We start from the raw sequence: 25,832 nt of genomic DNA on the forward strand, positions 1-25,832 counted from the left end.
AATCCCAGCACTTGGGAGGCAGAGGCAGGTGGATTTCTGAGTTTGAGGCCAGCCTGGTCTACAGAGTGAGATCTACTACAGCCAGGGCTACACAGAGGAACCCTGTCTCGAAAAAACAAAACAAAAAAACAAAAAAAAAACCAAAAACAAAACAAAAAAACAAAAAAAAAGAAAAGAAAATCAAGAAAAAGTGCTCAAAAATCGTAGTATTATGCAGCTATAGAATGCCCGCCAGGAAGTACATAAAAACCACTTGATTCCTGTATACCAACAATTAACAAATTAAATGAGAAATTAAAAGCAAAATGCAAATTATAATAGTACTACACTAAACTGTAAAAACAAGAATAAATGCAGCAAAATGAATACAGGGTAAATATGAGGAAATTACAGAATTGGTGGGAAAACTAGGGAACTAAGTAACTTTTGAAAGACAGACTATATACATTGGTGTGAAGATTCAATATGAAGATTCAATATATTTAGATGTAAGTTTCTACAGACTCAAATTTCTGAATGTTACTTGTGAATATTAACAAATTAATTCTAAAACATATGTCAGGAGGAAAAATATCCAGAAAAGGCAATATGGTATTTAAAAATAGAATTTTAGAATTAATACATTCTGAATTCAAGATTTATTAAACTGCTACATTGATCAAGACTAAAGAATTAGTGAAAGAATGCATGGAGAAATTCCATGCATGAAACAGAGAGGTTAAAATAAATTTGGGCCTTTGACTTTTAATAAAAGAATAGAAAATATATAATGAAAAGAAAAGTCATTTTGGCAAATGGAGATAGAAAAAGTGGGCATCCACATGTAAAATGGACAAAATCTAGGAAAATGGAAACACTAAATGCTGATAAGGACATATTACAACAGAAATCATTCATTTCTCAGGAGATTTCTACACAGTACAGTCACTTGGAAGACAATGTGGTAGTTTCTTGCAGAAATTCATATGCCTTTACTATGTAGCCCCACAATAATCTCCAGTATTTACTAAAATAGTTGAAATCTTATGTCCACATTAACCCATCAGAGTAAAAATTTGTAACAGCTTTTTTTCATAATTGTCCAAACCCTAAATCAGTCAAGAAGTCCCTCAGGTGATTAAATACATAAATTGAATAAACAATGCAATGCTATGCAATATTAAGAAACCAGCAACTAGGTCAGGAAAAGAAGAAATCACTAAATGTGTAGTATTAAGTAAAAGAAGCTGAACTGAAATATCCATTGATAGTTGAATTAAGGAAGTAACTATATTCCATCAAATGAACCAGTTTCCATTCCCTAGGAAGGTGACGGGAATAGCATGTAGGCACAGAAAAATGCCTACACAAGGAACTGACTCTCTCTGACACTGGAGTGGCAGGTTCATGTCACCATTCATTTTCTAAGGCCACAGACTGTGTGTTAAGATGAAAGCAGTGAAAATGGGACTTTGTATGATAATAATATTCAATATAAGTTCACAGACTGCAACAAATCTAACACCCTGGCCTAGAATGTTCACAGGGGGAAGATTATTCATTTAAGATGGGAGAAGAACACTTTCAGCTCATTTTTTTTCCTCTGAACCTAAAACCACTTCAAAAACTATTTTTTTTGATGGGAAAGAATTATTAACTACTGGAACAAACATTATATAAGAAAGAAATTGCTCTCATAATTCACAACTCAGCTCAGCCATAAAAATATTTATATGGCCATAAATTTAATCAGATTTTAGAGAAAATTATGCAGAATTGTTAAAAGTAGAGAATTCTGTGGCCTGAGCATATTCTTACTCATACCTTCCAGGAGCACGTATGGATAAATAGTTAAGTGATAATATAATAATGCAAATATGGCAAAATATGGATAAAATGAAAATAAATACCTTAAGAAATAATATCAAACAAATGGATGTGATTATTTTGCAGTAGAATACTGGAAGATGGCAGAAACCATGGGCAAGCAGTGCTATTTGGTTATTAAATTTATGAAAATAAACTCTATGCCAATAATAGGCAATAAATGGGTAATACAGAAAAGAAAGAAATGATATACAGTGCTTGTCATCCATGCTCTGATAATCCTTAGCTATCAGAGTTTAGCATTGTGGGTTGACATATGGGAATCCCAACTCCCAGTACCACCAAGTAAAAGTTTATTTGGAAATACAGTAATTCAATCTAACAAGTTAAAGTTGTTTTGGTCAGTGTAGTTTTAAGTACACATGAATGAACTTCTTGTACATAGGGAGTATTTGAACATAGCCCACAGGTGGACATTTTGAGAAATCAGAGCAGAGATCATAGTTACATTTTTGAAGCTGGAGAATGCCAAATATTATAAGCATGTCCTCTAAGGCTTGGGTAAATATTGTCTCTTGTTGCCCTGAAGAATCATCCCGGCTATACCTTGAGAGCAGACTTTGAGCCACTGAGCCACTGAGACAATAGACTTCCAAATTTCTGAAACCATGCAGTTTAAAGTGGTCTGCTACAGTAGTCCTCGAGAAATAGTGCAGACAGTATACTAGAAAGTAGACTAGACTGGCAACATGGCTCGGTTGGTGAAGTGTTTGCCTGGCAAGCATGAGAACCAGAATCCACAAAAATGGAGGATGTAGACTCTGTCCATTCAGTCCAATCTAACACCCTATCTCAGGTAAAGCACTTTAAATTTAGAAGGAAATCAAAGGCACCATACAATATATTGCATTTATATTAAAAATTTGTAAAGATTGTCTCTTAACACCCCGGTACTAGGGAAGAAAGGGCTAACTTTTATCAGTGAGATGGCACAGCAGATAAAAGTGCAAATTTTCAAGAAAGATCACAGGGCATTTGATCCTCAGAAATCACATGGTGGAAGACAAGAACCAGCTCTTACAAACTGTCTAATTACCTCCTCATCTATATGCTCCCACACATGTATGCACACATTCAAACACACACACACAGAGACAGACAGACAGAGAGACAGACAGAAAGAGACAGAGAGAGAGAGGGAGAGAGAGAGAGAGAGAGAGAGAGAGAGAGAGAAACATACAAACAAACAAAAGCAGAAGTGTCTAGAATGGTGTCTTTGCTATGGATGAGACTTTTTGTTTTCCTTATTGCAAACATGTCAGAGCTGACTGGGTGAACTGATGAGATATTCATGTTTTGACTTCCTAGACACCTTCATTATTGTGTCCGTTACCTCTTACATTTTAGCTATGTTTTCGTGGTATATAGGTGATCATGACAATCCTCTCCTCCCCTCCATTTATATCAACATTTAAAAGATAAAGAATAAGTTATCGCTGCTGATCAAAGAATATCTTTTAGACATAAATTCTGCCTACATCAATGTCTTGATGTAGTTCTTTCTGGGGCTGTAGAGACCAATTGTACTGGTGTACTGAGTATCTAATGGCAGAGGGATTTCACAGCAGAAGTCATGACAGCCCCATATTTAATGAGCTAGCCAACAAGGAGATTCTCGGAATCACTGTCTGAGATCTAGTTATTGTTTGAAAGCAACAAGTATCCCCAACAAACTCATGGGTAATTGTGTAATAACTTGTTTACTTTTATATGAGAAATAAATCTTGCCCCAACAGCTAAGAAGCAATAACACAAATGGCCAATATTTCAATTTTATAAAAGTCCTCTCACCAATTCTTTCAGATGGAACCTCCTATCTGGAAATGATTTCCTGTGAGAGAAGGATTACTGATATCCTGAGCTAACTGCATTAGAAATCACTAGCTATTAGGAAACCAGACTGTGTTATTTCTGGACTATGTGAATCTGGCTGCTCTTATGTCTTAGTTTTGATCTAATTGCCTTTCAAGACATTTTCTTTATCATCCTTTTCACTAGTGATCCACCTAGTTTTCTTTTGTAACCAAATATTAAATGAGGAAAACTGAGAGAAAAGCAGAAAACAGTATTGTTTCTTACATAACTGACCCTGAAATCCTATCCATTTTACAGGTTCTAATTCTGCAGCAACCATATCAAAGATATGACAGACTTCCTGTTTCTTTTAAATAAGAATGAATCAAGAGACACTATCATTCCCTAAATAGTCTCCTAAGCAAAATGAAAGCAGCTTTCTAGCACAGTAATAGATACTCGATTTTTACTCAAAAGTTAACAGAGGCCATAGGAAAGACCATGTGTGTATGAAATGTATTTTCCTTTGGTCTTTCATAACCATACATTTATTAATCCACAACTACTGGTCTCATTCCTCCATGCCTGGAATAGAAATAGAGAAGAGTTAACAGGTCAGAGAGGCTATATAGGTACCAACAAGACCTTTGAAGGATAATCAAACTGACTAACTCATGGTAGCTGTTTTGGAATTTCAAAAACTCTCTCTTGCACAATCTCCCTCAGAAGCATTCACGTGACTATTAATTTACATGCTTTATTTTTTATTACTTTTCTTTCTTCAACACCTGGTAATATGAAGTAGCATAGATTCAGCTCCGCTAACAAAACTTCTCTTCTTAGAAAATATTAGGAAATAGGCACAGTCAATTTTCTCACTACAGACCACAAATTACTCCCAAAGTTCTTTTACTTTGAACCCATCTTTTGTAGTGATAGACTTGCCTCCCAAGATACATCACCACTTTTTGTGTGGCCACTTAACAGGTGGCTTTTGCTGAGGGCTTTATTTTGAAAATTATTATCCTGAGTCAATTGCCAGCTCTCTGTCTCCAAGTTTCCAAGGATTATTGAAACTTTTCTCCATAGCCTCAGAAAGAAAAGAAACTGTCTTCTGTAGTTTTTTCATTGTTACCTGGAAGATGGAAATACCATAGCCCAGATTTCCCCAGTTGACTCCACCTTTCAATGTCTGGGATCTCTAGCTACTAGTTCATCTTTTGCATTTTCATTGGGAGTCAGTGCCTCACAGCCACAGAACAGAGATAAAATTGTCTACTCAAGGTATAACAAGGCATATGAGCACCTCACTCTAGAATGAGAATAGTTTGCTCCTATTATCCCATGACTCCACACTGCCAACATTGACATAATCCAGTTCCCATACAGGTCATCCCTCATGACTTGCTGAGAAATGGAATGTGCTTGATACATTCTCTTGTACCTGTGTCTGTTTAGGTGCCATGAACACCATTCTGGGAGTGTATATGATCAGTCAAACACATCATGTACCTCACAGTTCATCGGAAGATCTGTGAATTTATTATCTCTGTCCTATGACTTCTAATAATGTCTAAGAATTTTTAAAAAAATATAATAGAACTTGAAAAGATTGAAGACAATGGGCCTTCCAGGGTCCCTCTGCTCTCAAAGCTGATCTTGTGCCACAGCTCTCCATACTCAAATACCTCTATAGAGAGCTGACCTCCCAAGAGTGTGGACAAACCTGTGAGCACAGGTAAGACCACCACTTCTGCTCAGAGGGACCCTATCAGAAACCACAGGATACAGGAACTGAGGAGCAGCCTGGGACAGGGACCTTCCTATTCCCCTCTGCACCTGGAGCTGATCCTGTGCCACATTGTCCAGAGCTGATCCTGTGGCACAGTGCTACATACCCAAATACCACCAGCAAAGAGCTGGTCTCCAAGGAGTGCTGACACACCTGTGAACACAGGTAAGAGCACCACTTCTGTCCAAATTCCTGGCCCAACAGGGACTGTCACAGAGCCATCAGGACATAGGAACCAAGGAACAGCTGGGGACAAATGCTTCTGATTTCTGTCTGCACCAGGAGCTGATCCTGTGCCACAGCTCTCCATGCTTAAATACCTCCTGGAAAGATATGACCTCCCAGGAGTACTGACACACAGGCTTGCAGGAAGTGCAAGCTACAGTCAGAGACAGCAAGACTAGCTAATATGAGAGAGAACCAGATGGCAAGAGGAAAGGGCAACAACAAAAGCAACAAAACCCAAGGCTTCTTGGTATCCCCAGATCCCAGTTCTCTCACCTCAGCAAGCTCTAGATACCCTAACACACAAGAAAAGCAAGATTCAGTTTTAAAATCACATATGATGATGATGATGATGATGATGATGATGATGATGATAGAGGATTTTAAGAAGGATTTTAACCCCCTTAAAGAAATACAGGAGAAAAAAAAATACAGGAGAACACAGGAAAACAGATAAAAGCCCTTAAAGAGACAACATATAAATTCCTTAAAGAAATACAGTAAAACACAACCAAGCAGGTCAAGGAATTGAACAAAGCCCTCCAGGATCTAAAAATGGAAATAGAACCAATAAATAAATCACAAAGGGAGATAACCCTGGAGATAGGAAACCTAGGAAAGAGATCAGGAGTCATAGATGCAAGCATCACCAACAGAATACATGAGATAGAAAAGAGAATCTCTGGTACCATGGAAAACATTGACACAATAGTCAAAAAAAAAAAAAAAAAAAAAAAAAAAAAAAAAAAAAAAAAAAACCTTCACAATGCAAAAAGCTCCTAACCCAAAACATCCAAGAAATGCAGGACACAATGGGAAGACCAAACCTAAGGTATAGAAGAGAGTGAAGATTCCCAACTTAAAGGGCCAGTAAATATCTTCATCAAAATTATAGAAAACTTCACCAACCTAAGGAACGAGATGCCCATAAGCATACAAGAAGCCTACTGAACTCCAAATAGATTGGACTAGAAAAGAAATTTCTCCCGTCACATAACAGTCAAAACAGAAAATGCACAAAACAAAGAAAGAATATTGAAAGCAGTAAGGGGAAAATGTCAAATAACTTATAAAGGCAGATCTCTCAGAATTACACCAGACTTCTCACCAGATACTGTGAAAGCTAGAAGATCCTGGGCAGATCTCATACAGTCCCTAAGAGAATACAAATGTCAGCCCAGACTACTATATCCAGCAAAATTCTCAATTACCATAGATGAAAAAACTAAGACATTCCATGACAAAACCAAATTTATACAATATCTTTCCACAAATTCATCCCTACAGAAGAAAACATCAACCAAAGGAGGGAAACTATTCCCTAGAAAAAGCAAGAAAGTAATCTTTCAACAAACCCAAAAGAAGATAGCCACACAAACATAAAAATATCAAAAATAACAGGAAGCAATAATCACTATTCCTTAATATCTCTTAACATCAATGGACTCAATTCCCCAATAAAAAGACATAGAAAAACAGACTGGATACCTAAACAGGACACAGCATTTTCCTGCACACAGTAAACGCACCTTATTGACAAAGACAGATACTACCTCTGAGTACAGAGCTGGAAAACAATTGCCCAAGCAAATGGTCCCAAGAAACAACATGAAGTAACCATTCTAATATCAAAAAAAGCAATTTTCAGCCAAATGTTATCAGAAAGGATAAGGAAGGACACTTCATACTCATCAAAGGAAAAAATCTACTAAGAAGAACTCTCAGTTCTGAACATCTATGTTCTACATGCATGGGCACCTACATTCATAAAAGAAGTTTCACTAAAGCTCAAAGTACACATTGTACCTCACACAGTAGTGGGAGAATTCAGCACTCCGTTCTCATCATTGGACAGATCATGAAAACACAAACTAAATGGAGATACAGTAAAACTAATAAAAGTTATAGACCAAATGGATTTATAGACCAAATGGATTTAACAAATATCTATAAGACATTTCATCCTAAATCAAAAGAAAAATCATATACCTTGGCCTCAGCACCTCATGCTACATCTCCAAAATTGACCAGATAATTGTTACAGAACAAGCCTCAACAGAAACAAGAAGATTGAAATAATCCCATTAATCAAATCAGATCACCATGGATTAAGGCTGGTCTTCAATATCAACAAAAACAACAAAAGCCCACTTACAAATGGGAGCTGAACAATGCACCATTCAATGATAACTTAGTCAAGAAAGAAATAAAGGAAGAAATTTTATACATTTTAGAATTTAATGAAAATGAAAGCACAACATACCTAAACTTATGGGACACAATGAACGCAGTGCTAAGAGGAAAACTCATATCTCTGAGTGCCTCCAAAAAGAAACTGGAGAGAGCATACACTAGCAGCTTAACAGCACACCTAAAAGCTCTAGAACAAAATGAAGCAAATATGCCCAAAAGGAGTAGACAGCAGGAAATAATCAAACTCAGGGCTGAAATCAACCAAGTAGGAAAAAAAAAAAAAAAAAAAACGAACTATACAAACAACCAACCAAACCAGGAGCTGGTTCTCTGAGACAATCAACAGATAGATAAACTGCCAAATGAGCACAATTTTGCCTGCTTGGTAAGATTGTTGTTCAGAGCCAGTGGAATAAATCATAAGACATTGTTTGGATCTAGTATTTGGAGATAGAAAATGTCACTGCACAGCTGCCAGTTGCCACTTTTGAGAAATTAGGAAGGACATTTTTCTTCAAGATAGTGAATCTCTTAGCTTACAACTGATGCGCAGTGAAAATTTAAGATAACCAACAAATCAGGAAACAGTCCATATGGCTTGATGATGAAAAAATGTGTGCCTTACTGGCTTTTTTACCCCCTATAATTGGAAAACAGCCCCCCAAACAGGGAAACCATAGGTGGAACCCTATATGATTGTTGAACTATCAATCTAAACGGAGCCATTCAAAAGTCCTAGTGTTATTGATTTGGGGCATAATGTGTGAGTATCATCCATTAATAGACTATTATGTATGTCACATGTTACAAAATGATAATTGGATAAGCAATCAACTCAAGGGTTTCATAAAACTTTGATCAATTTCTTAGGATTTTTTTTGTACAAATTGATTTGAAGACATTGTAGATTCAAAATCAGTGGGATTTACGCTGTTTCTAACCACTTAGCTGTGGTTGATTGAACTGGAAGAGCTGAGACATTTACACAATGCCAATGTTTGGATTTAAAAAAAAAGCCTTTTTCATGTCTGGATATTACTATAGATTCAGAGGACTGGGAAGCAGTGTTTTTACCAAAGGCTGCCTATCTAATAGGTTATAGAACCATGTGAAGAACTTGATAAGTAGTCAAATCCCTCTCGCTTCCTAAATTAAAGATCCAGAATAGAGCTCAGAACATAAATTTTATCAAATGCCTTAGGGATTTTAATAAGTGTTAGAATTTAAGATGTGCAGAGAATATTGTGTAATTCACTGTATAATAAACATTCCTACTATAAAAAATATTGAAGACAATGTTTTGCTAATGTGGTTTTCCCTCTATACTCAGACTATGCATCTTTTTTTGTTTTTTGTTTTCTGTTTTCTCTTTCTTTTTTATTATTATTCTTTAATTTTTTTATACTCCAGTTGTTATCCTCCTCCCAATCAGCGCTCTGACTATTCCTTGTCCTGTCTCTCCTCTGCCCCACTCCAAGAGGATATCCCCACCCCCAACTCCCACCCAGCCAGACCACCCTACTCCTTAATTGGACCCCTGCCATTTAATACAAGCGACATGGGCTTTTTAGGATTTTAGTATCTGCAGGGCTCTGGAACTGGTCACATGAGTACACACAGGACCAACTTTTAATAGAAAGGGAAAAAATAATAGTGTGTATTACTATGAAAAGTTCATAAAAATTCCTACCATTAGCCTCAGCATTAAGGTAAATGTAGTCAAGTTACAATTCATTTTGGAGAACTAAAATATGTAGAAAAATAAGTATTTTGAGAAAGAAGTGAATTAGCTTTATAATAGCACCAATTTCACCCAATGGTATGATTTAAATCACTGAGCTCACAATGTTTTCAAATTCCAAAAAGAACTCTTCAATATGATATAGTTCATTTAAATCATTAGTAATTTTTTTAAGATGCTCCAACATGTAATAATGACACATTCTCCATTATGTTCATAGCAGCCTTATTTATTTATTTATTTATTTTTATTTTTTTTATTCGATATAATTTATTTACATTTCAAATGATTTCCCCTTTTCTAGCCCCCCACTCCCCGAAAGTCCCTCAAGCCCCCTTCTCTCCCCCTGTCCTCCCTCCCACCCCTTCCTACTTCCCCGTTCTGGTTTTGCCGAATACTGCTTCACTGAGTCTTTCCAGAACCAGGGGCCACTCCTCCTTTCTTCTTGTACCTCATTTGATGTGTGGATTATGTTTTGGGTATTAAATAATAATAATAATAAATAATTTAACTGATAGTATTATGGTCAGTCAAATCTTCAAAGGGATAATCTACATGCACTTAATTACTTAAGCAGTTAAATGCCTATAACAGACACTACAAGACAGGAAGGGACCTACCTCTTCAAGCAAGAAACAAAAATAAGTCCATCCCAAATAAACTGATATCTATAGTCTTTCTCATCCTTACAAATTGCCTTCTTGCAGGAAGCAGACCTTATCCTGACATTTAATATTTCAATGCATCGATCTTGGTGGATGGAGAATGGACCAGGATGTATGGTGACATCTGTGACACCTGCCCCAGATTGGGCTCCAGAAGACCATCGATACATCACTGTCTCAGGGTGTTTTCTGGAGTACCAATACATAGAAGTGGCTCATAGTTCGCTCCAGATTGTCCTCGCAGTAAGTGTTGACAATTAACTACTCCTTCTATTGTTTCTGTAATTATTTCTGGGCAAACCCAGTGTGTACAAGGACTATATGTTGATGTGGGTATTTTATTGGTTTTCTGATTAATTACATTTATAATACGAATTTGCTGGGTTAAATCAGTTCTTAGCAAATCTGCATATACTGCTTTTCATCAGCAATTGGCAAAGAGCCTTTGATATCCTCCAACCCATAAATATTTGATTATTTCATTGGAAGTAGACTCGTGAAAATTCTAAAGGATCATAGGAAAGGTTTTCACAACTCATGTCCTACCTAAAAATAATGATATTACATATATATGTAATACGTATATAAAACCGATTTTAATAGGTAGTATATATATATATATATATATATACACACACACAGCTAAAATGTTAGCACCATTTTTTCTTCTATTTGTATCTGTATTCTTTCAAGATTGCATAGGTCTGTCACTTTTTCTTCTCCCTCATTTTCCAGACCATTTCATGCTTTCTATAGAGTGCACCTCTAGGCTTTAATACTTCCATATTGTAACAATAAAGAACCCTCCACTTATCAGGAGGTAGTGAGGTTATAAATTTCATCTTAGTATTCCATATGCTTATGTTCTGCAAACAAATTATTTCCATTATTAGAACAAACATTCAAATAAACTTCCTTCTTGAAGAAAGTTAGGAAACCTAACCATATTCAAAGAACTTTCTTCTAGAAGAAAGTTAGGAAACCTAACTATGTGATTCTGTAAGATTTCCAAAGTTAAAATTCTCTTATACAAGAATTGTATTCTTCCCTAAAGTATTAGCATTTTTTAATCCAGATTAAATGAACTCTTTCCTGTCTTGGCATTGTAGAACAATTTGCTTAGACACTTCACTGACAGAGCAATAGAGGGAGGTTCGTTCTCTGAAAAAAAAACAAAAACTGTAGATGGAAAATGGCACATGAAATGAGACTTCTAACTCAGCTTTTGAATTACTGAAGGTTGTGGAGATCATAGATACAGACTAAAGAAAATGAAGGTGGGAGACAGGCTAGATATGAGAGAAATATCTATGTCTTCTCTAAGAAAAGGTATAGATTTTCCAGGAATTCAGTCACCATATCTTCTCCCTTATTAGGTGGCTTTGCCGTTGTAATCACAGAAAAGTCAACTGTGATGGGCACCAAAGCACGTGTACTGAGACTTCAAATAGACTGCATTAAATTTAGAGGTTATTGGGTAGTCACTATGACTGCCAATGTATATCCATCATATATTCAGTTAGTTTTGTCTTGGTTGCATCAAGAGGAACTATTGATCTTCAGGCACCTTGGCTTTCAGGAATCCTGTTCTCAAAGACAAAGTAGATCAGCATAGGCAGAGATTCAATAAAGTTAAGCAGTTAATGTTCTGACTAAACAACAGCATGAACTGTTATTTTTCATTGCTCCAACCCAAGACATGCCTCCAGTGAAGAAAGTCTTTGGTGACAGCTTTATTGGGAAATTAAGGTAATCTAGCAATGATGGCTTCATTCTTTAAAGTCTAGTAAAGCGGAATCTCATGAGAAAAGTAAAAAAGCTTCAGGAATTAGGAGACAGAATGAATGCCTTCATAAAGATGTGTTAGAGATGCGATTTAAGCAAAATACACCTTGTATGCAAACTATCTCTTCATTTGTACTAAACCTACGATTTGGCAAAATTCCACCTATGTCCAAAGATAATATGAAGATATAATTTATGTGCATGGGTACTTATAAATAATCACTTTTAGAAAAGTATTTGCATTTGTGTTGTGTGTATGTGTGTGTACTATTTTATTAAACCCTATGTAAAATTTTACATGCAGAGACATCTTGCATACAAGGGTTCCATAGTATTCAAAAACACATATTATACAGTAATACACAGAACACCTTTAAAGACATGTGTGCATAGTGCAGAGAAGATAAAATGCCTCTAAGATTTGCTATGATTGGCATCTCATTTTGCCTCTCTGCATTGTCTCCAGAAGGGAGAACTAGCATCCTCACGTCTCCCATTTTCAGTAGCTCCTCCTTTGAGGGCAACAACTCGTATTCCTCAGTTCTGACTGTGGCAGAGCTCAGAATAGTTAGCAGGTACATAATTAAGTTCTATATACTTTCTGCCTTTGGGCTTGCTATTCTTTAGCCATCCTTCCACTAAAAAAAGTGTCTACTATTCCCCTAAGGGCTTATCTTGAACAATTTTCTGTGCCTTAAGAACACATTTTCCTCTGGTCATTAAGATCACTTTTGCAGCAATGATTAAGGGATAAAATACTGTCTTGAATGTCTCTGTTCCTCCCTCACTGAGTCACACATACCATTCTTCAGATGATCAAGTATTCAGTTCAATTCATTGTCGTAAACAGTTTCTGCCTGATGTTTGGCCCTGTTGATTTCTGGAGAAACAGAGATCTGAATCTATATAGTTGAGATGTCACAACAAAAATGGAAGCAGACTCTTGATGGCACTAAACTAGTGCAGGTAGAAAACATCAAAGGATGAAGCAAGAATATATTTTATGCAATTCTAGGCATAATTTTGCTTCTTACTCTCATCCCATATTCAGCAAAGTCAGCTAAACACTAACACTTGTCTGCATCCATCTTTGAAGCTGGCCTCTAGGATGTCTCGCTCAAATCTGCTTCCACATTTTCTGCTCTTCCGGTTATTGCTATTGATTAATTCCAAATCTCTCCTTTAATTCTGCTGTGGCTAAGCCTTTCTTTCATAGATTCCTGAACCCCCAAATGTTTGTTACCCGATTGTTGGATTGTTGGGTTTTCTGCCAGTCAACATCTAACTGATTTTGGAAGGAACATTCACAAAGCCAAAATTTGCATTACACACATAGATACTTTCCACCTACAGCCAAAGAAAGACAAGAACTCTATAATTGAGTAGAGGGACTATTAGTCACATAGCCTCCAGCTGAGCAGAAAAACGGGCAGAAAACCCTAATGATGAGCCAGGTGTCAGTCTTCCAGTTTCCTACTCCTTTGTTGAGCTCCAAAGGCATACAGGTGTATGCAGTTTTAATAAAACAACAAAAAGAATGTTTTTCAGATATGCTCATTTGCAAAACACATTAACTATGTGTAGGGAAAGCAAGAGGGAAATCAACCAGGGAAATGTTTTTATATGACAAACATATTCAGTTTCTTAAGCAGTGTGTAACTAGTAGAGCAGAGGTCAGGAAGCACACTCACATTAATCCATGCTTTTGACCATGTAGCCATCCTTCGAGGCAGCAGTACAGGTTAAAAGCCTTTATTCATGTACGTCATTGGTTAAAAGAGAGTGGCTATGTTCTAACAGTAAGGAAGGGAAACACCTTTCAACATGAATGCTGTTTCCAGATAATGAGTAGTGGATTTCTGAAATCCAAAACTCCAGAGTCTGTCTGGACAGAGAATCCTATGATTGATTAGCTACATCTCTCATGGAAGAGCAGAGTTGGTATCCAGGAGCTTCATATTCATTATGTACAAATTAGCTTCACTCCTATAAGCAACACCATGACTAAATAAATATAATATACACAAATGTTATGTTAAGAGAAATGATTTATTGTCATAATGTAAGTATATTTATTGAAATTATGTTAGAAGTTAAAAAAAAAAACTCATTGGAAAACAAAGCCAGTTAGTCACTTGTTTCTGTAGTCACATCCAGAGAATCAATATTTCTAAATTTAATATAAACCTCAGCAACCAAAATTGCCTGCCTTTCTTTTCCTTTATTTCCTTTACATCCGACACACTTTTAAATTCTTGTCAGCTTGATGATTATTCTTTTAGAAGACTAGCAGAGAATATTGGTTAAAAGGTAAATAAGCTTAGTACTTCCCAAAGTCATTTGAGGTGCCTTAGAAATGATACACAAATTAGCAGGGATTCAGAAAGACTTTAGAACATGCTTTCATAATGGTGTATGGCTCTCAACTAAAAATATAACAGTTGTCTTGTCAGACACATATCTTCCCTGTTCATAAAACTCTATGCTTCATAGTGTACATGAAATCATTATTCAGCAGATTAGAGTTAAATAAAAAGTGATAAATGAAACATGTTTATTTCAGATCAGTGAGTCTCGGCTATTCCAGTTACCATAGATTAATAATTTTCATTTGACATTTGTTACACTCAGATATGCCTAGGAACATCAGGGATGCGGGAACTTAACTATTTTGAAACACTTCATGCATTATTATTAGAGTCTGTGCTGGAGTATTTTCTGAGAACTGGCAATTTGCCAATATGCATGGTATGCACAAGTGCACAGGCTTAATACTGTGCATGCTGCAACTTATATCTCCATTAACATGCAACCACTTATTTACATTGATTTGATTAAAAAATATTTGGATCCAAATGTTCATGCCACTAGGATATTGCTAGGAAATATGTATTAAATTTATAAGAATGGTTGGCTTAAAAGGGATGGCCAGGGATCTGGAATAAGCCGGTTCTTAGCTATAACTACATTTGGAATCCATATGGTTGTCATGGGAATATCATGGAAAAATAAGAAATACTTTTCTGTTTTCTTCTCTTTTTTAAATTTTATTTTGAAACAGAGACTTATTCTGTAAGCCAGAAGGGCCCTAGACTCCAGGCCATCATCCACCTGTTCATGAACCCAAGTGCTAGAATTACAGTTGTGAGTCATAAGCCATTACATCAACCTCTACAGAGTTACTGAAACAAAAAGTAAATTTGTCTGATGTGTTTCAGAGTATTTATCAATTTATAGTATTATTTTTTTACTTTACAAGTTTTACAAAGGAAGCAAAGTATATCTATAGCTCTAAATCTTGTTAAAATGACTTGTTAAAAATAACTCAGAGCACATATTTAAATTAACAAAAAATTATATTATATAAAAAATACACAAATGCAAAATCAATAATCTGTCAACATTTACAAACAATTTAATTTAATCAGGATTGGTTCCTTTAAGAGATTCTGGAGTATATTAATAGCTGTTCATTAGATCTTTGTCATGTTTTTGATACATTTCCCAGAAATTGTTGCAAATTGAGCAATTTCCATTTCTTTGCTTTCATTGAAGTAGAAGGAAAACCTAATAGATTTGCCAGTTGGCAGGTTGTTTGAAATGATTTTTGTGATAGAGAATGTGTAAATTATGGCATGCAGTTTAGAATAAGTTACATAAATTGGGTAACATCATACAAAATGTACTCACTACTTTGATATTTAAAAACAAGACTTTTTAGTGCTTATAAGTAAGTAATATACTAAAATATGAATCATGTCAAGCTGTCTCATTCTAGTAATAATAGCAAATTTATTTCAAATAAAAACGTAATTTGCCCTTAATAACATTTGATCCATGTTTATTATAAACTATATTGTTTTGATGAGTTGTGTAAAGTTATAGCTATGACTGTAAGTCACGTGCAAATACATTTTTTCATGAAGTAAGAAAAATGTCTATCTAAATTTATCTATGTTAATATAATATGTAAAACAAATTATAAATATGTATATTGATTCAATGCAAAGTAGTATGAGATAATAGGCAAATGAAAACCAAATAAGTAAACTTATTTTATTAGGGTAAAATTCTGTGAAAATAGTGAAGGAGAACATTTTCAAAAAGAAAGTTAACTCTATAAAATCTATGATCCTTAAAAAGAGACTAGGTTATTTTTCATTTTTCACACATTATGCTTTGATCATATTCTTCCCCCTTCTCCAAATCCTACCAGATTTTTCTGACTATCCATACATTTTCATGTTCTTTCTTACTCTATTTTTTAAAAAAGAACACACAGACGCACATACATATGTATACACACACGCACACACACATACACACCAAAAGAAAAACAAACAAATAAAAAACATGGAGTCTATATTGTGGTCCATTCTGTGTCAGTCAACTGCTCCTGAGCATGAGACCTGCCTTTGAGTGTGGTGGATGCTCCACTCCACTGAGGAATACTGATAAATTGTTTGGCTAGGCATGCTTCCTTGTACCTATTTTCCTTTTCCATGCTGAGAGTTTTGTCTGACAAACTTGCACAGGGTTTGTGTGTGCTGTTGATCTTGATGAGTTTGTGGCTACATTAGTTTCATTTATCTGGAAAAGTTTCCAACATCTCTGGTTCTTACAATCTTTCCTTCAGCAATAGTGTTTTACCATCAGTTTGTGGAGAATAATTAATAGCATTGGCAATAGCTTATAATGTTTGAGCTGGGGGTTCTAGGAGATCCCTTTGGCCAACAACTGTAAATGATGCAACTCATCCTTGACAATGGAGGTTTCATTTAGTAGCATATGGCATTTAGTTCAAAAATTTTCTCCTCCATTATATGGTAACACCATCTAAGATTATATATATAATTAATACATATTAATTATATATTTAATAATTATATATTATATATATTAATTATACATTACATACATATCATAGATGGTGTTACCATATAATGGTATTATAATTATATAGTATATAATAATATATGTATACATATGTATACATGATACACACACATATATTCTGATTTGGGTAAGATGAAATTGCAAATAAGTTTGAATTTGCAGATGGTTTACCATCTCTCTTTCATTTTTTGAGAACTCTGCTGAATTCTATACCACATTTTTAATTGGGTTGTTTGTATTTTTCATATTTAGTGGTTTGGGGTTCTTTTTTTCCATGTCTGACTGTTTACTATTTTGTATATCCTAGATACTAACCCTCTATCTGAAATAAAATTGTTGTCCATCTTGTGTATATGGTTTTAGCTTTTGTATATATATATATATATATATATATATATATATATATATATATATATAATTGGTAAAGGCTTATTCCCATTTGGTGGGCTGTCTCATTGCTAGAATGATGGTGTCTTTTGCTATACACAAGCTTTTAAGTTTAAGGAAGTCTTATGGTCTTTACTATCAGAAAATCCTTTCCTGTGCCAATGAATTTGAATATATTCTCTATGTTCTCTTCTATAAATTCAGGGTATCTTGCCTTATGTCGGGGTCCTTGATTTATTTGACTGTTGTGAAGGGTGATAAATATGCATCAATTTTCATTCTCCTATGTGTAGTTTCAAAAACCAGGTTATCTGTAGGTATGTGGAATTATATCTGGGTCCTCAATTCTATGTGTTTCATTTTATGCCAATACCAAGTTGTTTTGCTTAGTACAGTTTAATAATACAACTTAAAATATGGAATCATGACATATCCAGTAGTTTAGAATCATTTTGGCTATCCTAGTGTGTGTGTGTGTGTGTGTGTGTGTGTGCCCCTGTATGAAGTTTAATTTGTGTTTTCAAATTCTGTGAAGAACTGTGTTGGAATTTTGATGGAGACTGCACTGAATCTAAAATTATAAGATGGACATTTTCAAAATATTAATCCCACTGATCCATTAGCATGTGAAATCTTTTCAAATTTTAATGTCCATTTCTACTTCTTTCTTTAACTTTTTTCTTCAATGTCTTAAGGTTTTTAGCATACAAGTGTTTTTGCATGCTTTGTTAGTTATTTCAAGATTTTTTTGAAGATGCTATGAAAGATATTTGGGCTTTCCATTATTTTCATTGCTATTGAAGACCAGCCTTAGTCTGTGGTGATCTGATATGATGCATGAGATTATTTAAATCTTCCTGTATCTGTTAAGCCTTGTTTTGTACTGATTATATGGTCAGTTTTGGAGAAGGTACCTTGAGGTGCTGAGAAGAAGGTATATTCTGATTTAGGATGAAATGTTCTATAGGTATCTGTTAAATCCATTCGGTCCATAACTTCTGCCACTTTCACTTGTCTCTGTTTAGTTTGTGTTTCCATAATCAATCCATTGATGATAGCAGGGTGTTGAGTTCTCCCACTATTATTGTGTTAGGTGCAATGTGTGCTTTGAGCTTAGTATAGTTTCACTTATGAATGTGGGCAGTCTTGCATTTGGAGTGTAGATAGATGTTCAGAATTGAAAGTTCATCTTGGTAGATTTTCCTTTGATGAGTATGAAGTGTCCTTCTTTCTCCTTTTTGATAACTTTTGGTTGAAAGTTGCTTTTATTCATTATTAGAATGGCTATTCCATGTTGTTTCTTGGGACCATTTGCCTGGACAATTATTTTCCAGCCCTTTACTCTGAGGTAGCATCTGTCTTTGACACTGAGTTGCGTTTCCTGCAGAAAAATGCTGGGTCCTGTTTAGGTATCCAGTCTGTTTTTCTTTATCTTTTTATTGGGAAATTAACTCCATTGATATTAAAAGATATTAAGGAATACTTATTGTTGCTTCCTGTTATTTTTTATGATATTTTTAATGTTTTTGTGGCTATCTTCTTTTGGATTTGTTAAAAGAAGACTGTTTTCTTGCTTTTTCTAGGGCATAGCTTCCCTCGTGTTGGTGTTTTCCATCTATTATCCTTTGTAGGGCTAGATTTGTGGAAAGATATTGTATAAATTTGTTTTTGTCATGGAATATCTTGGTTTCTCCATCTGTGGTAATGGAGAGTTTTGCTGATCTGGTGTTTGTGTTCTCTTAGCATCTGTATGACACCTGCCCAGCATCTTCTAGCTTTCATAGTCTCTGGTGAGAAGTCAGGTATAATTCTGATAGGTCTGTTTTCTATATTATTTGACCCCTTTCTGTTACTGTTTTTAATATTCTTTCTTTGTTTTGTGTATTTTGTGTTTTGACTATTATGTGAAGGAAGGAATTTCTTTTCTGGTCCAATTTATTTGTAGTTTTGTAGGCCTCTTGAATATTTATGGGCATTGGTTTGGTTTTTTTTTTTTTTTTTTTAGGTTAGGGAAGATTTCTTATATAATTTTGTTGCAGATATATACTGGCCCTATAAGTTAGGAATCTTCACTCTCTTCTATATATATTATCCTTAGGATTAGTCTTCTTATTATGTCCTGCATTTCCTTTGGCTTGATGTTTTGGCTTAGGAGTTTTTTGCATTGTGAATTTTGTTTTACTGTTGTGTCAATGTTTTCCATGGTATCTTCTGCACCTTAGATTCTCTCTTCTATCTCTTGTATTCTATCACTTGTATTCTGATCTCTTCCCTAGGTTTTCTATTTCCAGGGTTTTTTCCCTTTGTGATTTATTTATTGGTTCTATTTCCATTTTTAGATCCTGAATGGTTTTGTTCAATTCTTTCACCTGTTTGGTTGTGTTTTTCTGTATTTCTTTAAGGGATTTTTGTGTTTCCTCTTTAAGGGCTCCTACCTATTTTACCTGTGTTCTCCTATATTTCTTTAATGGAATTATTTATATACTTCTTAAAGTTTTCTATCATCATCATAAAATGTAATTTTAAATCAGAATCTTGCTTTCTGGTGTGTTTGAATATCTAGGGCTCGCTGTCATGGGAGAACTGGTAATTGGTGATGCCAAGTAGCCTTGGTTTCTGTTGCTTATGTTCTTTCCCTTGCCTTTTGCAATCTGCTTATCTCTGGTGTTAGTTGGTCTGGCTGTCTCTAACTGTGGCTTGTCTTTTCTGCAAGCCTGTGTGTCAACACTCCTGGGAGTCCAGTTCTTTCCAGGAGGAATTTAAGTATGGAGAGCTGTGACACAGGGTCAGCTCCTGAGTGCAGATAGAAACCAGAAGGATCCTGTCCCTGCCTGTTCCTTTGTTCCTGTGTCCTGATGGCTCTGAGAGGGTCCCTCTTCAGCCAGGAATTTGAGCAGAAGTGATGATCTTACCTGTGCTCACAAGTGTGTTTTCATTCCTGAGAGATCATCTCTCTCCCAGTGGTATTTTGGTGTGGAGTTCTGTGGAACAGGATTAGCTAAGGGCACAGATGGAAACCAGAAGCTGGTGTGAGTTCTTGAATTTGAGCAGTCCATAGTCCATCTCCCCGACAATGATCAGCAGCATCAGCTGTGAATGGAAGTCCAAGGATCGACCAGTTGCTCCCACAAGGCAAGCAAGTGAAGAAGAGAGAGCTGGCTTAGTCTTTTAATAACCTTTCTTTACTCTATATATTTATTGTTTTGATTATTATGCATCATGAGGAATTTCTTTTCTGGTACTGTCTACTCGCCTTTCCTGTACTGTCAAAGGTTTTTCTTTCTTTTGATTTAGGAAATTTTATTATATGGTTTGTGTATAATAATTTCTTCATCTTTTACTGGGTCTCTGTATCTGTTATTTATAGGTTTGGTCTTTCCATGGTGTACTAGATATTCTGGATGTTTTGTAGCTGACTTTTTGAGACTTAACATTTTGTTTGACTGAACTATCCTTTTTTTCTGCCTTGTCTTCAAGACCTGAAATTCTTTCTTCTACTTCATTTAGTTTTAAGGTTTTCCTTTGAGGGTTCCCCCTCTTGGTTTTCTGATCTTTTCATTTTGAGTTTTATTTAAGTTTAGATTTTCTTTTAGTCATTCTATTTTCTGTTAAATTTTATTTTTCAGAATAGATTTTACTATTTAATTCAATTGGTTATGTTTCCAAAATCTTTTTTGAGTCATTCATTTGCAAATTCTTAAAGATCTCTGAACACATTCATAAGTGTTGATTTGGAGTCTTCATCTTATGCTTCAGCTAAATTTTTTTTCTCAGAGTAAATACCCATAGAGGTGCTATTCTCGGGATAAAGCATATTGTCTTACTTGTTCAGGCTGAGGGCCAGCAGAATGGTGCTTGATTTTTAGTCTTGAAGACCCTCTAGATTTCAAGGTTCATACTCTGACTGGTCTCAGATACAAAGTTCTCATTAGAACTCTAGGTTCAGCCTCTAAGTAGTCCCATGTCCGTCCAGTGGGTATGATAACTGTTAGGCAAGCAGCTAAGGAAAAGGGACAGATATTAAAGGTCTCATGAGTCGTAGTCAGGGACCCACTTTTTGAAGCATGACAGAGGCAGAATAAGGGTTCACCAATTTTAGCCACAAATTGCCGAAGATACCAAATGATTGGTATTGTGATAGAAGAAGGAGCTGTGGCATAAGTGGCAGAAGGGCAAGAGGTATCCTAGAGAGACAAGGATGGGGAATTGTAAGAGGACAAGTGTGGTAGCTGTTGGTCTCTAGGAAAAAAAAACAGTCTACAGAATGTGGGGAGTCACAAAACAAATATGATGGGCTGTGAGGAATGCTGAGGCAGGATATGAAGGAAAACTAGGGGGATTTATTTATTTAAATCCCAAACACTTGATTTTACTAATTAAGACTCAGGAGGCAGATGCTACAGTGAACGTCAAAAAGGCAGAGAAAGCACACAGCTGACCTTCCTACTCCACTAATGCCCCAGAGACATAAAGCCCTTTTTCCTTCTCCATGCTGTCTAAAATACCCTTTAACTGAATGTCGTCCTTTCTATTTTCTATGTTCACGCCCTATCAACTGGTTGCTTGCTACACATCTTGACATATCAATGACTTTATTTAATGCTGTTTACAGAAAGATTTTTGTATTAAAGGTGTGAGCTAGGGCTGAGTTACACCACAACAAGAAACATGTTTTTCCAGTTCACAATATTGGGTTTGAAATTCTGATCAATATCCTGCAACATGGAGTCTGGGACTACAACATGAATGGCAGCTGAATCTCAGGGGATGTATGTAGCTGAGAGGGCTGACTGAAGTGGGGTGGATGAGATCTATATTTGTGTTTTTAAATAAAAGATTGTAAGTTTCAAATGACACTACTGTGCAGAGTAGTACATCTCAGTGATTGAACACATGTCTAGCATTCCTGAATGCCAAAAAGTTGATCTCCGACATGATTTTAAAAGAAATCACTGTAGAATTTAAATTACATCAGTTATACTTTTCTTTTTATCCTCAACATATTTTGATCGATAATTTGTGAATTTCACATCATGCGCCCCAAATTGATTTCCTAGTCCTCCCATGTTCCCCCTCTTTCCTTGTGACCTCCCATGCCCAAAACAGAGAAGAAGAAGAAGAAGAAGAAGGAGGAGGAGGAGGAGGAGGAGGAGGAGAATGAAGAAGAAGAAGAAGAAGAAGAAGAAGAAGAAGAAGAAGAAGAAGAAGAAGAAGAAGAAGAAGAAGAAGAAGAAGAAAGAAAGAAAAAGAAAGAAGAAGGGGAAGGGGACCAAGACAAAGAAGAAGAGAAGAAGAGGAGGAGAAGGAGGAGGAGGAGCAGGGGGAGGAGAAGGAGAAGAAAGAGGAGAAAGAGGAAGAGGAGTACGATGATGATGACAATGACTACAATGCGATGACTGCTAGTGGCCAGCTCCTTAAAGAAAATTGAATTCTTCCCTCAACAACACCAGAAGACATCAATTGTGGAGAAGCTACACTTCAGCATCATTATCACAATTTTAAGAGCTTGGATGCACTTAAAATAGCAACAAGATAGAAACAAATATATTAGCCAATTTAAGTAGGTCTTTTGCATCCATATAAATTAGATAATATTACTAAGAAAATGTTTAGACTAAACACAATACTTATCAAGTACTCAAGGTAGTTTTAGAAATGGAAAATAGCCAGGCGGTGGTGGTGCACGCCTGTAATCCCAGCACTCTGGGAGGCAAAGGCAGGCGGATTTCTGAGTTCAAGGCCAGCCTGGTCTACAGAGTGAATTCCAGGACAGCCAGGGCTATACAGAGAAACCCTGTCTCGAAAAAAACAAAATCCAAAAAAAAAAAAAAAAAAAAAAAAAGGAAAATAAAAAACCCTAAAGGTCATATGAAACCATAATTTACCCTGAAAAATCAAAAATAATTATTAAAAGAGCAAAGCTACAAATGTCAGTCTCCCTGTTTTTAAAGCATATTACAATATTGCAGTGATTAAAATTGTGTAGTGCTGCCATAATGACAAACATATACATCAACGGAACAGAATGAGTCTCAACTAATGGTGAAAAATATCAAGTGGTAGAGTTCAGGTAATTTTGTTTGTTTGATTGATACTTTTCAGGCTATGTGGGAGTAGAAATGAGCAATTATCTAAATCAGTTCTCACTGCTGTCCTGAAATAGATATGTCTGAGACCTACTATAATTTTTAAATGAACACTTGAAGAATAGTCTTTGGTGACAATCATTTTCAGAGTTTTGCCTAGAAATATCAGTTTCTTCCTGTTCCCTTCACATATCGTAAGTCTAAAGCCCTTAACTTCCCAGAAATTCAAAAAGTCAGAAAATTTTGTTCTGTATTACCAATATGGTGCCGTAGCTATCTATAGTCAGGGAAGTAGGTTCTCTAATAACAATGTGGCCACATAGCCCTGCTCAGGTAAACTGATCATCTAATATCAAGGTCGTCACACAGCACTGTTCAATGAAATTGATTCTCTACTGAAAGGATGGTTATACAACTCTAATCATTCCACCATTATCTCTAGGTTTTCTGAAACATTTTCTTTCAAGTCAGTACTATGTTAAAAGTACCTATTATTAAAAAACTTCTATATCTGTACTACATCTACTCCATCTCAACAATAACTAGTGATTTGGCATGGATCTGAAAAATGAGAACTGAGTCATCAAATTCCTAGTCCAATGTCAAAGTTCAAAAAATAGCCAATAGAACTTTTGGCTCCTTACAAGAAAAACTGGTCAGCACAAGAAACATCTTTCATTTTCCCAGTACCAACAGTAACAAGCAGCTGTAATGTTATGTCTTACTGTTAGATATAAGTGCTGCACCAACTCAGATATAACCACAGTTCTGGGCTCAGTTATTAGATATACTACAATATGGGCTCAGTTGTTAAAAAGACTTATGGTACTGGGTTTAGTTGTTACATAACCCTGGGATGTTGAACTTAATGGTTACATGTTCTAGAATGTGGGCATCAGTTGTTAGAAGTAACACAGTTTAGACAGAGCTCAGCTGTTGGCTGTACCCAGAGATGGTAGGCTCCATTTTAACACAGACCTACAATGCTGGACTCATTTAGGTGTAGGTCCCTAGTCTTCCTGGAAACTCAGATGCAGAAATCATGTAAAGGCCAGTGACTCAGAAAACATATGTGTTTGGTATTTTACAGCATCACTATACTTCATACAAATATTCAAAACAGGTGGGAAGAAGAAGCAAATATGCATGTAAACAAGTAGTTTCCTCAGGGTTATAGAGAAAAAGAATAGAAATGTAATCAGAAGACATTTCCTGGAACAAGCCGAATGCAAGAACTCAAATAGATTCAGAAGACAAATTAAGTGCAGGGGAGGGGCGGGGGAGTTGTTCGTTATTAGCTTTATCTGGTTTTCCCTACTTGTAAATTGGGAAGTAGAAGGTAAAATATTCTAGATCTGGGTGTAGACTTCGTTAAATTTTACTACTGGTTGTATAATAAATACTTTGTGACTATGAACTAAATGATAAAGAAATTACCTTGAGCTTAAATAAAGGTAGAGTCCTTTATTTTATCCTTAGTTCAGTCCCTTCTCTGGCTATTTGAGGATAATATAAACATTTCAGATTAGCTCTCAATGATACGTGAAAGCAAAGCAAATCCTACTACTTTTACCTTTCCTCCAGGTAGACAACTGACTCATAAAGCCAATATGATACCACTCAGTCTTCTGCATCACTTATCCATCTCTTCCCTTATCAACTATTATCACCTGTGGACAATAGCTGCTTCTGTGCAGAACATTTTAAGAATTCTCTTCCCCTCTGAGTCAATCTTATTTATCACAACATTTGGGAGCAGAGAATAAAAATATAAATATGCTTAAAATGTTAGTAAGGGTTACAGACTACCACAAATGACAAATAATTGTATTTCCTAAAAAATGTAAGGTTTAAGTGGAGATTGTAGACAGCATGTTGTGCAATGAGCTAAGTTCAGATCATATTTCTTATGCTTAACTTTATAAGCAAAAAACCATTTCAGAGCTAAATTACTTGCACTGAATCACAAATATCTCCTAAATAAACAATCATGTTAATGTCTCATGGGAATCATTACGAGTTATTGGCCTGGAATAGCAGTTTCCCTTCTTCATTTGTAATGTACAATATTACTTAGGATGTCATTCTAGGCCCAATCAATTAATATCATACAGAATTCTCAGGCGTAAGTACTTAATAACATTTTTCTCTTTGACGTGTAGTCTAAATACAATCAGAAATAGAGTAAGATGTGTTTCTCTTGTTAAATAAGAGAAATTCTCAAAGGAAGGATGTAAACATGATTTGTACTAACAGCTATAATATGAAAGATAATTAATTATTTGGCATGCTATACTTGAGAGAAAAAATAAAAAATATGGGCAAATACACTAAAGTTAAACATTGTTTACGCAGTAGAAAGGAGCCATCTGTGATATTCTGTCTGTATCTTTCACTTTTAT

The 25,832-nt window shown here is 35.6% G+C and overlaps 1 protein-coding gene across 1 annotated transcript in view; it reads left to right on the forward strand.

Moving 5' to 3' along the window:
* The window catches only part of Nkain2 (sodium/potassium transporting ATPase interacting 2), a 750,666-nt gene that overhangs the window by 499,635 nt on the left and 225,199 nt on the right, over positions 1-25,832 (forward strand). The window contains exon 4 of the mRNA XM_052170051.1: positions 10,319-10,519. Within this exon, the coding sequence (XP_052026011.1) occupies positions 10,319-10,519 (201 nt within the window). The remainder of the gene's footprint in view (positions 1-10,318; positions 10,520-25,832) is intronic.

The sequence above is a fragment of the Apodemus sylvaticus genome, chromosome 23, assembly GCF_947179515.1.
Source record: "Apodemus sylvaticus chromosome 23, mApoSyl1.1, whole genome shotgun sequence".
In the NCBI taxonomy this organism is placed as follows: domain Eukaryota; kingdom Metazoa; phylum Chordata; class Mammalia; order Rodentia; family Muridae; genus Apodemus; species Apodemus sylvaticus.